General features: G+C 42.5%; 1 protein-coding gene across 2 annotated transcripts; it reads right to left on the bottom strand.

Annotated features, from left to right (window-relative positions):
* Positions 1 to 1,133: 1,133 nt before the first annotated feature.
* LOC139282457 (arf-GAP with GTPase, ANK repeat and PH domain-containing protein 1-like) lies at positions 1,134 to 17,340 on the bottom strand. Of its 2 annotated transcripts, none has more exons than XM_070902178.1 (19): positions 16,191 to 17,340; positions 10,857 to 10,915; positions 10,668 to 10,755; positions 10,323 to 10,408; positions 10,060 to 10,201; positions 9,848 to 9,982; positions 9,640 to 9,761; positions 9,275 to 9,436; positions 8,370 to 8,453; positions 7,987 to 8,091; positions 7,724 to 7,883; positions 6,957 to 7,085; positions 6,710 to 6,847; positions 6,448 to 6,507; positions 5,895 to 6,046; positions 3,808 to 3,898; positions 2,421 to 2,643; positions 1,901 to 2,204; positions 1,134 to 1,403 (listed from the first exon to the last, which is right to left on the bottom strand). In XM_070902178.1, exons 1-19 carry the CDS (start codon positions 17,338 to 17,340, stop codon positions 1,134 to 1,136), a joined length of 3,660 nt encoding a protein of 1,219 aa, XP_070758279.1. The 2 variants fall into 2 exon arrangements, with proteins under 2 accessions (XP_070758279.1, XP_070758280.1); XM_070902179.1 differs by having other exon boundaries at positions 7,736 to 7,883.
* Positions 17,341 to 17,784: the final 444 nt, after the last annotated feature.

Here is a 17,784-nt window from a genome sequence, read left to right as displayed (position 1 = left end):
GCCCTGACAGCCCAACAAAACTGTGTCATCTGGAAAACATACGTAAGTGTTTGAAATAATCAAACCATCGGTTTTCTGTCTACATTCAATCAAAATCAAGGCATTTCACTTGTTCATGTACACGTCTAGTTTAACACTCGCCTTGACGATGAGCTGCTGCTGCTGCTGCTGGAGTCGTAATGCACACATCATGTACAGTGCTTATGTCACACACAGTGGTACAAACATAACATAGAAATCTCAGTCTCAGGTGTCAAAGAGTTAATCAGGTGGTTATTAAAAGGAAAACCAAACCGAGAAGCTGCAGAGGCAGTCTCTGAACAGCTATGAGTAACCCTTTGAGTTTTATACACAGGTCCGACTGTACAAATCATACAATAACAATCTCGAAAATGAAGCACTTTTTAAAATTTTTAGAATTATAATATTTCATCAATGCATTTCTATACAGGTATTTTGATTATCTTTAAAACTGCCTCTCCTTTTTCAGCCATTGTAAAGGTTTCTTTTTCTTTTTTTCTTCAACTCACACGACATTATTTATGCACTGATAAACAACTGGCTGTGGGTAACGTAACACAGTATATGCTGACATTCGTTGTCAATAAAGTTAAGAAGTGTGGATGTGTTTAAAGTTTGGAATATCAAGCAGATCAAGACAGGCTTGAACAACAGAGACGTTCCTATGAAATCATAAACTTATTGCAGTTCTTCACTTTTGGGCACTAGATAAGCTGTTTGAGGCCAAAGGCGAATTTTCATTCTTAATTGAGTGAATAAAGTTGAATATCGACTGCATGATGAAATATGAATCATACCAGCTGGTATACAGTGCAATACATTCCTATTCATCTGTGATGTCATGTTCTTTTGTCTTACCCTCTACGTAGAAAGTGTAGTCGAGGAAAATGTGTCTTTTTGTTTTGGTTAAATCGTTCTAGCAGACTGAATGTGCCTGTGTGATCACCAGTGTGTGTTTCCATCCCTGACAAACACACACACACACCCTTTAAAACCTCAGGGAGCGCAACATCTGGCAACATGTTCATCAGTCCTGCTGGCCTGTGTGAGCGTACAGGACACCATGATGGCAAAGCTCACACACACACACGCACACACTTTACCACACCATATTATGACACTGCTCTCCTAGAGGTGCTGTAACTCAAGCTGGTGCCGCCGCTCTTGTGCGAGATCTTGAGTGTCGTGGCAACTGTCAGGCTCGGCGTCATGGCAACAGGGAAGCTGGATGTTGCGGAGGCCGCAAAGCTGAGCGTGGCGGCCGGTTCATTTGGGCATCCATACTGGAGCAAGATGTCGACGCACTCCTGGCTGCCGGCGCTGCGAGCCAGAACCAGCGCCGTCTGCCCCTGAGCGTCCCGGTACCGAACATCACAGCCATACTGAAGGGAATTAAAAGAAGAAGATAAAAAAATAGATATTAGATTATGTAATTACCCCATATTCCACATTTTAAGGAGGTTTTATCACGTGCAATAAACTGAAACTTCGACCAGACAGGACTGTCTTAAATTATCCCAACAAGATGTGACTTCGGGAGCTTTAGTGCCTTTCACACATATAGATCACCTTGAGTGGTCTGCTGAGTCATCTGCTTCAATGCTTTTTGTTTTTTTGCTGAGGGGGATTACTTACTGTAGAGGTTCTTGAAGGGTAGCATTCATTATGTTGCCAGTTTTGCATATCTCAACCTGATGGTTTGCTGTGATGCAAACATTTTACACTGAAGAAGAAATTTAGAATAATTTCACACCTTGTCAATACTGTGCTTTCACTGTAACATTATCTATGTTTTGCACTTCTTTGTGGTGATAGGAGTCAGACCATCCACACAAAAGTTTTATAGGTCCCTCTATCAGAGAGGGGGGGGGGGACTCACCCAAACAAGGAGCTGCGTCATCACCACATCGGCCTGCTGACAGGCAGCGTGCAGGGCCGAGCCGGGCAGCCGCAGTGCCAGCAGAGACCTGGAGGAGAGCGACAGGCTGAGGGGGGCATTAATGTCCTCCTTAGTGCAGTGGGCCAAAAGGAGCAGCAGCTTGGGGAGGTTGTGCTCCATCACTGCCAAGAGAAGACGGCCAGATAGTGTGATGTCTGGGCCCTCGCCAGGAGTGGGAGGAGGCAACGGCGCCACAAACAGTTTCTGCTCATACTTGGCCCTGATCCATGACTCCCGCTCCTCACTGAGCAAGCAAAGAAAGCAAAGAGAGACGATGATGAATATTCAGTGAAATACATCTACAGCCTCTTGTCTTTCTCCTCTTCAAGAAAGACAACAACTTCTTTCTACGGACACTTGTAAACTCAGACACATGATCTGTAAGTATGCAGCTACACACTGTAAAACATACAGCAGTGTAGCCCTATGTCACTTCATATCGCATATCGTCTGTCTTTACCGTGTAGCATCAGGCGCTGGTTTACGGCGGCCCAGCGTGCGAGCCTCCCATATACTGTTGACCATGTGATTGCCAATGGCACTGAGAACCAGCGTGAGCTCTGGTGGAAGATCATCGAGGTCCAGCGAGCGAACGCGCGACAGGTGGGTCCCCAAATTCCTGTGGATCCCTGAACACTCGATGCATATGAGAGCGCCCAGGTTCAGACTGGCCCAGGTTGGATCTAGGAGAAGAAGGGTACACACAACGAATCAGGCTGCTGCTTCATTTGAAGTGTGTGTGTGTGTGTGTGTGTGTGTGTGTGTGTGTGTGTGTGTGTGTGGTGGACAGATTTCTACCATTTGAATTTGTTGTGTGCCATTTAAATATGCCAGTTTGGCCGAGTCATGCCTCAAGAGTGTCTGAAGTTGTTTGAAATACTGTTTGGACACATTTTAAAGCAGGGCTGTTAAATCCGTGGACGATGTGCCAAACAATATATTCCCCTGAAACTCTGGCCCTTTAAAGTGTTCCAACATTAGAGGAATATTCAGCATTTGATCTATTTTTGTTTAGTTCAAGACTAAGATTTTAATTATAGGGTATATTAATGAAATGCTGACTACATTTCTAAAACCTAAGGTTGATCAAATATACTCAGCAACAGATGAGGATTCAGAAAAGAGTCAGGAAATGAGTTTCATCTCTATTCTAAATGAACAAGTCAGCAAGTTTCTTCAGCTTGCCTTCAAAATTTCAACAATTACACAATATGAAAAAAATAATACTGAAAATTAAGTCTTCCTCTGCATATAAGAAATATGTTTAAGTTAGGAAACACACACACACAAAGTTAACCTGTGATTTTTTCACAGTTGCAGCATTTATTGAATCTAAACTAAGGCTAGATAATAACTCAATTTTGTCATTTGTCTTTCAGTGACACGACCAACTTGTGACTTTACAACATCTGAACTAATAAAAAGCAACTATATTTTTTTATGTTTAACTGTATTATACGTAATCCAAAGGCAGTCTTCTTTGGACAGTCTGACATGTAGAAAGCTCTTTTTTAATATTTATTTTGAAGATAAGGGAGGATCTAAACAGCCTGTTATTTTTAACTTTCCAAATGACAATTCAATGGTCACACTCATTTTCCACAGTGATTGACCAGTTGCATGAAAATGTGCAATGAGGTCCAAGTGCTCCGCAAATGATTTTCTCCACATTCTTCAGCAGTAGTATGCACAAGTTGGTAGTTGATGATTCTCATACCAACATCACAGAAAGACAGAAAAAAAGAGCAAATGGTGTTTGAAACGGGACGAGATGGGTAATGTTCCAACTCCAGACACAGATACGCACACGCACAAAGAAGAGTAAAGCTTTAATGTGTGTCACTAACTTGGAGCATCACAGTCAACACAGAAGTTGTTGCCCTTTGCGTTGCGGATCGCCTGCAGAGCCACGGCTTCACTCTGGCTGTTCTTGCGAGCCTGTGGAAAACACACAGTATTATATTTCAAATGAAAGAAACACACCAGTGAAGCCACTCTGTGTGATATTAGCTCTGCTAACTGCTCTCATTACTAATAACAATGATTCGACTTTCCAAATCTCAAAGTGAAAAGGCTGCAGTAGAAGGCTATAATCATTATTATGACCATTTAAAGCTGTAAAATCATTGGTTTTGGCCTCCTAGGACACACAATTTTCATAACACTATAAAGAAATGCATCATGGGATTAAAGTAATTATTCACTATCATTATATTCGTGGCAATTCCACACCAGGACCACACAGAAACCAGCATAGCCCATTAATGGACAGAAGCACATACAGTCCTGGAGATGGGGTGGGTTTTTGGTAATGGCCACTCTAATTAGCTTCCCTCATCCCTTTTAAAAGCAGCAGCAGTTAACGGTTTCCTAATAAGTTGAGAAGAGAGTCCAGGCCATCTTCTCCTGAGAGAAAACTGTTCTTATCCAGGAGTCCCAAGGTGCAAATACACAGCACACAAACATGATTATACGGCCCTCCAAATGTACTTCCAAGGGCAGATAATGTCACTTTTAAATGTGAATTTACATTTCAGGTAGTATAATACAGTAAATGTGATATAATAAACGTGTTTCCATTATTACCATCTGTTGCCTACATTTTGCTTTCTAAAATAAAGAAGGCTGCCTTCCACCAGCCATATTCAGTCACATTTACATGTGTACACTGCTGCCTCTGCTTCAACACTTTGAGTAAAGCAAGTCATTTTTAGTGGTTTACAAGACTGAAAGATTGGTTTTGTTTGTCCATAGAAAATTTAGCTCAGGCTGCATCCTGCAGGCACATCCTATACTTGTTACAACTCCACGCGATACAAATGATTTCCCTGTATCAACGTTTCTTCTGTGTGGAACAGCTGAGCAGTTGTAATCTGTGTGTGTGCCTCTGCCGACAAAAGCCTGAAGAACTGTTCTGTGGACTTTCAGTAGGAGCTGATGGAAACAGACATAATTTCATGCCAATATGGGCACCACCTGATCTGTATAAACACAACCTCAGGTGTACGACTCCGCCCTCCTCGATGCAAGTAGGTACATTTTAGGGCCATATAATACAAACAAAAATGGCATTGCAGCTGCATTTGCACCTCTACTTGCTTTGTGGATGAAAATAGAGCCTGTAATGTTTTCCAAGAATTATTGAGAGAAGAGAACATTTTGTCATAATATTCATAATATTTTGTCCATGCAATTATTGCTGTAAAGGGCACATAACACAATTGCTTCGCACATGTGGAGAGAATATGCTTGGAAGATAGAGACGCAGTATTTTATTAGCCCAGATAAATATGCTAAATATGATTCATTGTGTTGGCGGGAATGTGGAGACATCTTTACAGACTACACCCACATATTTTAATCATGTGAAATGTTAAAATCATATTGGGATGGTGAAGTAGGATGTGAAATGTGAAAATGTCTATGGATCCAAATAAAACAAAATCGTATTAGGTGTAATGTCTCCGGAAATAATGGACAAAAATGATGATAGAAAGAATCTCCGAGGCAATATTGACATAAGATGGCTGTGACATCATGGAGGAAACAGATAAATGTAATGTGTGCAGGTGCACACAGACGGGTGTATTAATGTAAATATATATGTTTGGATATGCATGTTGATAGACTTGTATGTGTATTCATATATAAGCACACACATATTGTATCTCTCCTGTCTTTTCTGAGGTATCAGTATAAATGCTTACTGGGCTTCACTGTATTACCTTTTATTTATTTATTTCTTCGTTTATTGTTTTCTTGTCGCACTCTATTACAAATATTTTGTTTTTATCATTAGAGTGCAGTTAAAACATTATGAATTGGGGCTTACGAACCCAGTGTGGACATAATTAATGAAGTTCATTTATGAAAAAAAAGGAATAATCATTGTGTATGCGTTCTCTATAGAGCGTTCACTTTTGTTCATTCGTGCCTTGTTTTTGCTGCTCTCGCACAGCTGCAGGCTGGCCAGGATCTGGCTCTCAATGGCTTGGACCCAGGAGTCCCTCTCCTCCACACTCTGGGCTTCAAAGTGCCACGTCTGGCCGGTGCTCGACACGATGAGGAAGTCAAAGTTATCCTCGTCTGACACAGAAAAACATAAACATATGAGAGATTTCTCATCAGTTATTATTTTTGCCCTTTTAGAAAGTCAAAGCAGTAACGCAAATGTACATTTCATGAATAGTTTGTTAATATTATGAACTAAAACGATTTAGTGTGCAAGCATCTGTGCAGTTACGCATCCATGTCTGACGGCAAGTCTTCTTATGTGAGTGAATTACAACCAAAACTTTGGCCTACATGTTAAAATGCACATACATGTAGGTGAAATATTTTAGGAAAGAATGTCAATCGAACAGCAGTAATTTAGCTTAAAGCTTGAGACGATATAACGTCCTTCCCTAATGTGACAACACAAGCAGACAGACTGACGTGTGCAGCAGTCAGAGTTTGAGAGATGCAGCATGACAGATCAACATTACCTGTCTTGCTTACGTTTCTTAAGCTACCAAAGCTTTTAAGCTTCCACATCTTACGCTTGGCTGCATGAGAAGACAGAACATGTCACAGAAAAGACAACGAGAGAAAGAGAGGAAATAATGAAATCTTACATGTGGAAACTGTTTATCAAATAAAGTTATCAATCATTACTATTACTTTTTAAATAATTAGCATCATCTCAAATTGTTGCTTTTATTGCCATATGGTAAACATGAAAGCACATATGGAGTACTTAGCGTTTACCATCTGCTTGGCCAAGGGTTGCGTCTCCTTTCTGGTTCATGCTCTTCTTTCGACGATGCTTCTTCCTGTCTGTCACTGGGGAGGAGGAGCCTACGTCTTTGGTGGAGGAGGAGCTGGACACACCTTCAACTGCAGAGTCTGCCAACAAGATGGAGAAAAAAAACCCACACCAAATTAAATGTATCTGGTACAAAACATGCATGCTTTTTAAAGCTAAACATATGATGAATGAAGGTCCTTCACTCACCAATACTTTGGGCGTGGTTAGATAGTGTGGAGGGACATCGCTGCACGCCTCTGTTACTCCTCAGGAACAGTGCACCACCCAGCCCTTCCATTTCCTCCACTTGCAGGAGGCTGCTGGCGCTTACAGGGACTGAAGAGATGATGGCAAGCATGCACTTAATAATAGAGTAATGTGGACAAACATCAAATGTAAACCAGAGCTACTTAAATTAGAAAACACATTACTAATTCTGTATGAACACCAGGGAAAATAAAAGCTACAGAGTGTGACTGAAGAAGTCTTTCACACACTTTTGCAAAACTCCCTTAAAATCCCTTATGAAGCTCTTTTGTTCTTTTGCAAAGATTTTGCAGTCCCTTGCAAATTTCTAGAGGTTTGACCCCTCTTCACAAAACAGTTCTTAAAATCCAAGGAACGGTGCATTTACTGCAGTTCTGACTCCTCCTTTATTCCCCATCTCCATCTTTTTATCATTGTTTCTTTTTTAACGTACCAATTCATTCCTATTCAGGGTTATTCGGTTCTACATTTCACCCAACTCACATGTACCCCAGCTCCACAAAGCTATCAAATATCTTCAGTTTCAGCCAGTGTACTGCCATTTGTGTAAGCAACGTTTACTGCTATAATTCCTCTGATATACGAAATGCTACTTCGACTGCATTTTTTGTTTCCTGCTTATGCACAAATTTGGGTAAAGGAACTGGTTTCACGTTGTATACTTTTGGTTTTAGGCATCTAGAGTAAAGAAAAGTTTATCCTTTGACCTGGGCTGACACCCTCAGGTCCCGGCACATCTTTGACCCGCCCGTTGAGTCCGACTGGAAGGCCGCAGGCGGGTACAGCCCGAGGTGGCCGCTTCCCTGGCACCTTCACCGTCACTCGCAGCAGGTCCATCTCTTTCCCGGGGGCATTCAGCATATAGTCCTGCCAAGCCAAACATCAGCCATTACCATCAACCACAAAGCCGTCAGTGGTGCTTTCAGCAGCATATAACGCTTCAGAGCGCCCTGTCAACACGCTGACTCACATTGACACTGGAGTGATAGGACAGTATGCCGTCGTTGGACAGCGTGACATACTTCTTCTTCCACTCTTTGTTGAGCGAGTTCCCGCTGCGCTTCAGCAAGATGCCCTGATGGAGGTGACAAAACCCGAAGAGTGAGAATTTATTGCAAATGTCTTGTGCGTTCATCTCACACATTTCGGCAGCGTGATGACTGCTGGCTGCCAAAAACACCCACCATCCTATTCATCAGGCTAATATGGGAGATCGCAGCGATTCACCACTCCGCGTGATGAAACTGCCTTCAGACATTTGATTTCAAGTGAAGTGCCGGGGTGACGTCCTCTGCAGGGGGTCATTACATATATCATATTTGTTTCCGCATCAAGCGCAAATCTGTGTCCTACCTGTTTGATGGGAATGGAGCGTCCACTGCCCAGATCGCCCTTACAGTCTGCACTCCTTCTGTTTGAGTCGCTGCCTCTCCGACCCTAAACAAAGGACAAGAGAAGCAATGACTGCATCAGAGGCAAGAAAAAAACACATATAGAAGTATGGAAGTTTTCCTTATGAACTGCTGTGCATTTCATTACAAAGTATTTGGAAATGTGAATGGAGTCTCTGCTGACTGCAAAAGCTGGCTCGTACATCGATATCTAGCGATATCTATAGAAATTAGAAATCAGTGCCATTCAGCCTCACATTAAAGCTGCACTATCAACAATGTTCCTGTTGACCTCGACAAGTTTCATTGTCAAATCCCAAACAAAGTTATGGTCTTTTCTAAGTTATAAATTACTTTTCCCAATACGTTATTTGACAATTTAGTTTGTAAAAAGGGCTGTTTCACGCATGGTTTGGTCTTCAAATGTCAAACATCGAAGAGAATGCAATTATCTACAGACTGTGCAGGGTGACAAGTAACCTCTTTTATTATCTCAAAACAAACCATGAAAAATGTTTGAGAAGGCAGTCTGACACAACAGATTATACCTCCCACCCCAACTCTGTGAGCAAACTGTTCACTGTGAACTGATATGGCAAAGTTTTGTACATTTAGGTGAAACGGCCAAATAAATTGTATGAAACACTATAGTGTTGCTCAGGGTGTTCTTCCACTGGACCTTGGTTTGTCTTTAAGTGCCTAGAATCCTGACAATTGTTGCCAGTTTCATCAGTTTTAAAACAAAAAAGGGAACCTGGTAAAATGTGAGGTCAAAGTAAGAAAAAAGAAGAAGAGAAGAGTATTAAAATGGGTACATAAGCACGACTGTTTGTGCCCCTAAAAAACAATCACTTGACCAGTATGTACCGCAAATCTGGAGGTGCGTCTCCGCGTGGCACTGCGGACTGACCCGGGCGTGGCACTTTCCTGTTTTTCTCCTCTCGCTGTCCTGCCGATCTCTTTGTGGCTGATCACAGGAGTGGAGGGAAGTGATGAGGAGTAATCACTGCTCTGACCACCGTTGCTGGCCTAAAGAGACGAAAGAGCCGCGGCAGGAGGGGGTGGGGGAGATGATGTGATAATTGAGCAGAAAAGGGAGATAGTTGAGTTTGTTACAACAGATTTTAAAAGTGACAGCAAGCAAAAAACACACAATACACTCAGTAAGAAAAGGTACAACATGGTATCATTTTTTCAGACAGTGTGGAACAGATGGTCCTTAACAGTTTTACCTGTCCTGGAAAGATGCCCGACACTGGGGTTGAGCCTCCAGAGTGACTGGGAGAATTAGGGAGAGATTTACAGGAAGCCAGTAGAGCAGCTTGCTTCTTGGCTGCCATGATCTTCTGAGCAGCTGTGGAACAAAAAAACCCGTAAATATCTGCATCTTCTGCAGCTGAATCCTCGATGTTCTGATCTGGCTTCAGAAGGGACACGTACCATCAGTGAAGACCCTGTTCACATTGAGGCCGTACGTCGCACAGGTTTCATAGTAAGTGCAGCGCCGCACGTCTGAGCAGAGCTGTCTGGCCCTGGCGTCATCGATCACTCTGGGGTTGGTGCTGCTGATCTTATCTAGAAAAAGCACAAATACAAACAGAAGTCCACCTCTGCAAACATTTGAAGGAAAGCACGTGTGTGAGTGTCTTTACCCTGAGTGCCGACTACTATGAAAGGTATCTCAGAAATAGGCCGATGGACAGCGAGCTGGTGGTAGATTTTGTAAACTTCCTGGAAGCTGGCCTCATTTTCCAAACTGAAGACCAAGATAACTGCATCCACCCAACTTGCAAACTGCGAGAAGGGGGGAGGAGAAGAATAGCACTCAAAATGACGCAGGAGCAGGCTCAAAGTGAGGACTAAATGACATAGAGTTTATTTAGTTGTCCACATTTCAGTCAGCTCCCAAACCCACCTGAGCACCTGGGAGTTCTGTCTCCTCTCTGATTATCAACACGTGGCTCTGTCCATCAACCAGGACGTCCTTAATGTACTGGCGCCCTGCAAACACACAGCAGGAATAAACAAGAGTTCCTATAGACCTTTTTCAGAGCAGATATCTTCATTTGTTATAGCAGGAAAAGCACATGAATAATTGACACCATCAATAGCATGCCCTGGCCCTGGATCATGTAAATGGAAAGCAGCCAGTGTTAATGTTATTGCCGCTGCTGTGATAAAGGTCTTTTGTCAGTTCTGTACTGACAGCGTCATAGAAAAACACACATAAAAGTTGTAGATGAAGACAGGTGAAACCAACCCTCAGCGTTCTCCAGCTGCAGGTAACTTCCTGTCAGGTGTCTGTGGACCAGAGCAGACTTCCCACTGCACAGGCCTCCCAAAACACCCTGCAGAGCACAAACACACAGATAGATAGAGAGAACATATTCATTTAGTATTAAATCCCACTCGCTGCTTTGTAAACGCTACAGTATGTCTTCATGCTTACCAGGTGAAGCTCTTGTATAGTTTGGCTCATGGTCCACTCTTGACTGCTGGTGCACGCAGCTGAAGAAAACAAAAACGACAGCAAAAAAAAGAGGAAGAGGGGATTCATTCATAAAACAAAGCTCAGCACAGTAATGATTTGACGTATTGTTAACTTGCGATATAACAAGATATAGGACACAAAGTATAGACAACTTTGGAGTAAGCTAACATTTTGGTTTTCCCCTGCTTCCAGTCTTTGTGCTGAGCTAGGATGAAAAACTCCCCACATCCACTTCTGTACTGGAAACACAATCATCATCGACCTTCTCATCTGACTGTGAGCAAGACAGCTAACTATTTCTTAAAAACATCATGTGTCAATGACTGCTTTAAGAAGTGTGTGTGGGGTCAGTAACAGGAAACAAAGGTGATTAGCCTCCATTAAAAGCAAAAGAAATACACCTTATTACAACTTCAAAACTGGTCTTATTTACATGCTGTGTGTTGTTAGCATCCAAAACGAGCCCCCCACACATCCATGAGTGACAAGGTTTTTGTTTGAGAGTCAGGGAAATGTGTAAAGTAGGCAACTTGCATACGCCGGTCATTGGTTTTAAAAAGCTAACTAGGCTAACCATGCCTTCTGCTTCCAGTCAGCCTTTGTGCTAATCTAAGCTAAGCAAGACCTAGACCTATTTCTGTACATAAACAAAGAAGAAGTTGACACCGGAGTCCTTGTCAGACCCTGGCTAAGTTAAAAAAACTAGCCCATTTCCCCAAAATGTCGGAGCGTTCCTTTAAAAGAGTTACTGCTGACTGTCTGTGAACGCAGCACGGAGACGAGAGTCAGGGTGTCCATGTCTCCCCACTGGGTGCAGAGAGGCTGAAGTTCCCAGACAGTGAGCACCCAGGAAACTCAATCATGTGTACAAAAGCCTAACATTGTTAGACACACCACTTTTGTGGCTTTTATTATGGTTACCATGCAAAAAAGCCTTCCCAACAAGTCATTTATTCTTTTATTCAGCCTTGAAAATATAACAAAAAAAGAATTCAGCCAGCTGTGGTGAGATCATTCATCTTGTTCCCAGTGCAGTTTCCCCTCATTTCATGAATTTTATAGAAGTTAGTGTCAACGGAAACAAGACAGAATATGCCATTTGGTGCTCTGTGGTACCAAGAGGGTAAAACCTTATTCAAGCCACATCATCAAAGGAGCAGAATACAGAATTTTTGCGGTTTAATCAAAAAATGCTTTGAGTTCTTATTTCCTATTTTTGAGTAAGCCAGAGTTTTAACACAAGAGCAGCGACCTGTCGCATTCCAATATTTTTACATTATATTGACCATAATTTCTCAAATATTTCATAAAAAGAGGAACCTGCACTGGGAAAAGTGAAATGATTGCACTGGTGACTTCTTGTAAGAAAAATAAGACCTGAGGGCTGAATCTGGGACCAAATGACTCATTCGGAGGGATGTTTTTATACTGACTTTGGTTATTTTTATGTTATTTATCTTTATGTTGTATCCAACAAAAAGGAAACGGCTCTCTTAAAAACGATAGAAGATAACTGCTGTCAAGTGACTCATCTAGTTACAGAGCAGCTTTTTTAGGTTGAAACAGACGTCAGCATCTCCAGAGATGAGCAAACTCATTCCTCTGTTGGGTCTTTATCGTCTGATGAATTGCATCAGAATTATACTGAATCCAATCGCTTACTAACTAAATAAAAACAACCCTATAAAAGACAAAAGCTTTAATTTAAACAGAAAAAAATGATAATGTGTCAAATGTAAATGAACTCCTGAAAAACTTTTATATTACTAAGATGATCTATTACCGTTTATTGAATGCTTTGAATGTTTAGACCTGTGTTTGTGTTGGTATTCTGGCTTCGGTTTCACTGATAAGGACTTCCACTTGGCGAGTGACAATATGATAACTGAGTGTTAATATTAAAAACCTGCATTATGTTCCAAGTGTCACAATGACAAATAGTTGTGAGATTATGGCCAAATATATCTACTTCATTGCTAAACTGGGATCTTAATGATCCACCCAGCTGTGCGGCTTTGTTGTGTAGCCGTCGGTTTAGTAAGTAATACGCTATCAGATTTGGTGCTGATATGCTAAAATAACACTTTAAAAAATTCATACAGGCTGTACAGACAGCAAAGTCATAGTGTGGAAGTTACAACACGACAGCAACCGAGAACATTCATTGTTATTCTTAGTTTTATTAGTCCATAGTTCACTCTCTAATTTAACTCTGAGGTCATGGCTATATTTCTGCACCACACTCTACAGAGAAGATCAATCACAAGTCACTTACTCTCTCATATTCAACCAAAGATTTCCTTCAAATAAATGAGAGATTCAGCCGGGACATTATGATAAAATACCTCCAGTAGTTTCAGGGTTTTGGACGACGAGTATCTTGAAACGAGGAAGAATGAGACAGATAAGTCGGCTGGTGTCAAAAAAATGACAACTGAAACAATTCTTAAAACAAGTCTTTTATGAAATTATCTGCAACACTTTTTAAAAAAGGTCTAAGTTCTGCATTAAGAGACTCGCTGAGGGAACCTCTGTAGTGAGGTTGCACTTAACATTGTGGTTTGAGTGCATTAGCTCTAACCTCAGTAGAACTACAGCAAAAGGTGCCTCTGTGAATGGACAATACAACACACACACACACACATACAGCCATGAAGGACACCACACACATCTGCAGATATGAGGCTGAACAGAGAAAGACGAATGACGTGTGGATACATGCACCCACACCCACACACACACACACACACACACACACACACCAGATAACACTGTGAAAGTGCTTACAGAAACCATCATCACCAGAGACAACGACACAGAAACTGTTTGCACACACACACTCTGAAGCTGTCCGGTCACGTTGTGTTTGGGCGGAGCCACGGCGCCGGCCGTCTCTCTGGGGACACAGATTCTAACTTTAAACCCCCCTCATCCCCATCTTTGGGCAATCCCCCACGCCCCCTCACTCCCCTCCATCAGCAGCGTCACACCACAGACCAAATAGCATCTCTCACGGCTTGCTGTTGCCATGGCAACTCCATTTTCCAGAAGCCTCCAGCCCGGGTCTCTATACAATAAATGGTCTCTCATGGATACAGCGACAGTGTGTGTGAGAGGCATAGACACATGATGTCCACCTGTGCACATATGACACTGAAAACATGCCAGAATGCCTCTCTCACATATTGACAGTGTGGACCAATATTTTCTTGATCAAATTTGATCAATAATAAGCTGAAATTACAGGTTCAAGACAGCACGATGTTGACTGCGCCGCTCACAAACACTTAAACACAATATTGCATCGGCGAATGAATAGGCTCCATTTGAAGGCTGATTAACTCCATGCACAGAGCAGGAAGTAGCTGGTCCCCGCTCCCCTCACTCCTCCGATGAACACAGCTCTGTGTATCCCCAACCTTAATTATTCATGTCCCACTTACTACTGACAAATTATTCAGAGCTTACTCCAATACCGCACTCTCAGTCAAAGATGATTTTCTTTAGGATATATCAATAAAGATTAAAGATTGATAACGTTGCATCATTTCCTTTATTTCAAATAGAGACGTCTGAATATTTCATGAAGTGTTCTCGCAGTTTTTGACAAGACTGAACTAATTTCTACTTGTTTGGGTGTCAGGGTTTGGGGAATTTCCTCAAAACGCAGACCCACAAAGTTGACTGACGGATCATAGCTTTTTAACCCTTTTCACTGCTGACAAAGAACAATCTGTACTAAATGTTAAAACTTTGTCTGCAACATTAATAAAGTCAAAATCCTATTCGTAGCTGGTTCTAGTTTACTTGTATGTTTGTCATATTATTTATCTTTGCAACAGGTTTTATTTGCAGCTGAATAATATTCCATTCACTCCTCTAACAGACCTCTCGGAGGCCCATCTTTAGAAATAGATCCAGCTTTTGTTGAGGAAGATGATAAACGTGACATGTTGTAAATGATGTTGTTAGTCTAGTGATCATTGTAGAGCTGCTACGATTATTCTCATTATCAGTTAACGTAGATAACGACGATTTGAGGAATTGATTGTTTGTTGTATGAAATGTCAGAAAGTAGTGAAAAATGACAATTTCCAAAAATCCAATATCTTCAAATAGCTTATTTTATGTGAACACCAATTCAAAACCCCAAAATACTGAGAACCATCACATAAGACAAAGGAGATCCTCACATTTAAGAAGCCAGAAACAAAGAATTTTTCTGTCAATCACATAATCAAATGACCAACTAATTGTTTCAGCTCTTAATTGTTGGCTTAATGGCTTAATTGTTTGTGCCATGATGGAGGGAAATCTGACTATTAATAGGCTAAATGCAACATAAAAGAGCCTCATGTTTGCAATAGTTAACAACTTAACATTTAATACCTGCAGTACTAATATCTGATATTTGTGTGTATAGGCCTGTATGACATCAAAGGAAGGAGCACCTCATTATTAGATATGATATATATTTCCACCAAGTTATTGTGTTGCCCTAATAATTTGTTTCAGATAGAGCTCGGGGCAGTAGTGAAGCAGCAGAATCAAATCCCTCAAAGGCATGAAGGGTTACTTAGAGCTGATCTCAGACAGGCTCTCAGTCTCATCAGCTGGTTGGTCTTCTCATTACCTCGTCACGTCACAAACACTGATGCTGTTCACCACTAAAGCTTTTAATTAACATGTTGCCCATGTTTATGTAAAGCAGAGAGAGGCACAGCTCATCTGTTTCATCTGAGGAAACTACAACAGCTTATTCTAACTGAAAATAACCACATTTAGTTTGGTGCTCTGGATATATTCAAATCCACTTTGCATGACAATAAGCAGAATACATTCATGCTCACCTGATAATTGAATATCAACTGTGTGTAATTTACTATGCCCGAAAAAATTAAATGTTTAAGTAAATGAAAATATTCCATTCAGAGAGGGGAGTGTAAGTACCAATAAATATGTGATCCTGTGTAATCACATTAAAACAAAATGGTCTTCTTAGTCGCTTCAATTTCAGCCCAAGTGAGCTCTGATGGCTGAACTGAAACAACAGATGCGACAGTGTGTTTTTTTGTGCCAGGAGTGGTTTTCCATCTCTTCTACAGAGTGAATGTTGCTCTGTTTCGTTCATGTGACCATCTGATCTCTTTATTGTTGTGCAGCACTGTGGGGCTCAAAAACAATAAGATGACTCAAAATGTATGAATTTATGTGAAGAGAAATAAAATATGAAGCCTTTCATGAGTGTGAATTGAAGTTGTGTGTGCAGATAGATGCATGAGGGGGTCCTACCTTCCTCCTCACTCGAGCCCCTCTCCACAGCTGGATAGAGGGGAGGTGCAGTGTTCACACTGGGCGGCGCAGCTGTGTTTTTGGTGAAAATGCCGCTAATGAACTTGAGCATCTTTCGGTCTCGGGGAGGAGCGCGCTGGATTGTGCCACCCTGGCCCTCCTTCCCCTTCTTCAGGTCCTCAGAGAGGGAATGTAGGTCGCTGTTATCCAGGGTACGACTCGTACCTTTTCTTTGAGGCCTGGACATGTCGGTGGCAGGAGGTGCAGGGATGGAAATAGAAACTGTCTTAAACCTCTCCCCCTGAGGGCTGTCCCTGGTCATTATGCCTGAGAACCCTCCGCTGACGGGAGCCCCGGGGCGAATGAGCGTGCCCCTGCCATCGCTGTCGGCCCAGGACGCCCTGTAAGGCCCCAGAGTTGTAGCTGCCATTAAGGGGGACTGGTCCCCAAAGCGGTTATCTCTTCGATCCAAAGTCTTAGCAGAGTGGTACAGGCTCGTGTTGGCCTCTCTGAGTTCCCTCCAGCACACAGAGTTGCCTCCTGCATGTGACCTCATCAGGACTTCAGGACGCTGGCTGACTGGCGGCGGGACGGAAAAGGGGAGACTGCAACGCGAGCGGCTGTTCAGGTCTGCTCCATTTTCACCCTTTAGAAACAGCATGGGGGGCTCTCTGTACAGCTCCGTCTTAGGACGCATGGCCTCTGAGCGAGGCCCCTCCCTGCGCACAGTCCCCTCAGAGGTAGTTCCTCCGTACACTTTGACCATTTGCCTCACAGGTGCATGTACAAAAGAAGTGTCTTTGCTTTTACCAACTGACACGATATCTTTCTGGTGCCCTTGAGTTTCCCTCCTCTCAGGCTTCCCCCAGTTCTCAATTTGGCTGCCATACTTGACCTGCACCTGTTCCACTTCGTCTTCCACCTGTGTGTTTTCCACCATGACAGACCCTTCCTCCTTTTCAGGGGCATTGCTCACCTCCCTCTCCCTCTCCTCCCTCTCCTCCTCCTCCTCCTTCTTAGGGCTCCCTTCCCCCTCTGGAAGAGCCTCCTTCTGGTTCCCTGCTACATCCTCTGGCACTGCCTCAACCTTCACCAGAGTGAGGGAAATGAGGTAGGTGGTGCGTCTCTGTGGGTTGCCCGCCTTGCTCATTGGGACAGCAGACTTCAGCACAGTGGCACCTGCTCTCTGACCTAGCCAGACCTGCACGCCTCAGTCATGGCAACCAGGACAAGACTGAAGCAGGGGGAGAGAAAAAAATCTAGGATCAAGATCAAACACAGACTCCTGATCAAACCTTGTGTAGCTGATGGAGTCTGATATCAGGACTGTGCACTTGACAAGAATCCCAGTCTCCCACTCCCAAAGCCTTTAATAAAAGACATGAAGAGTCAGGGATAAGGAATGCTTCGAATTGCAAATTTACCAGAATATATTTAAAAGGCTGACCCAGTGGTGAAACAAGTCTAGACTGTTTTTTTTTTTAATGCCTCCATTAATCCTCCTCAATGCACACCGCTACTACTGGTCTCTACCACTGATTCATTCATAATCCTCCCCACTCTTTGCTCTGCTTCCCTTCTTAAACTCATATAT

The sequence above is a fragment of the Enoplosus armatus genome, chromosome 3 (assembly GCF_043641665.1).
Source record: "Enoplosus armatus isolate fEnoArm2 chromosome 3, fEnoArm2.hap1, whole genome shotgun sequence".
NCBI lineage: Eukaryota > Metazoa > Chordata > Actinopteri > Centrarchiformes > Enoplosidae > Enoplosus > Enoplosus armatus.
This window is presented reverse-complemented; position numbering and strand designations above follow the sequence as displayed.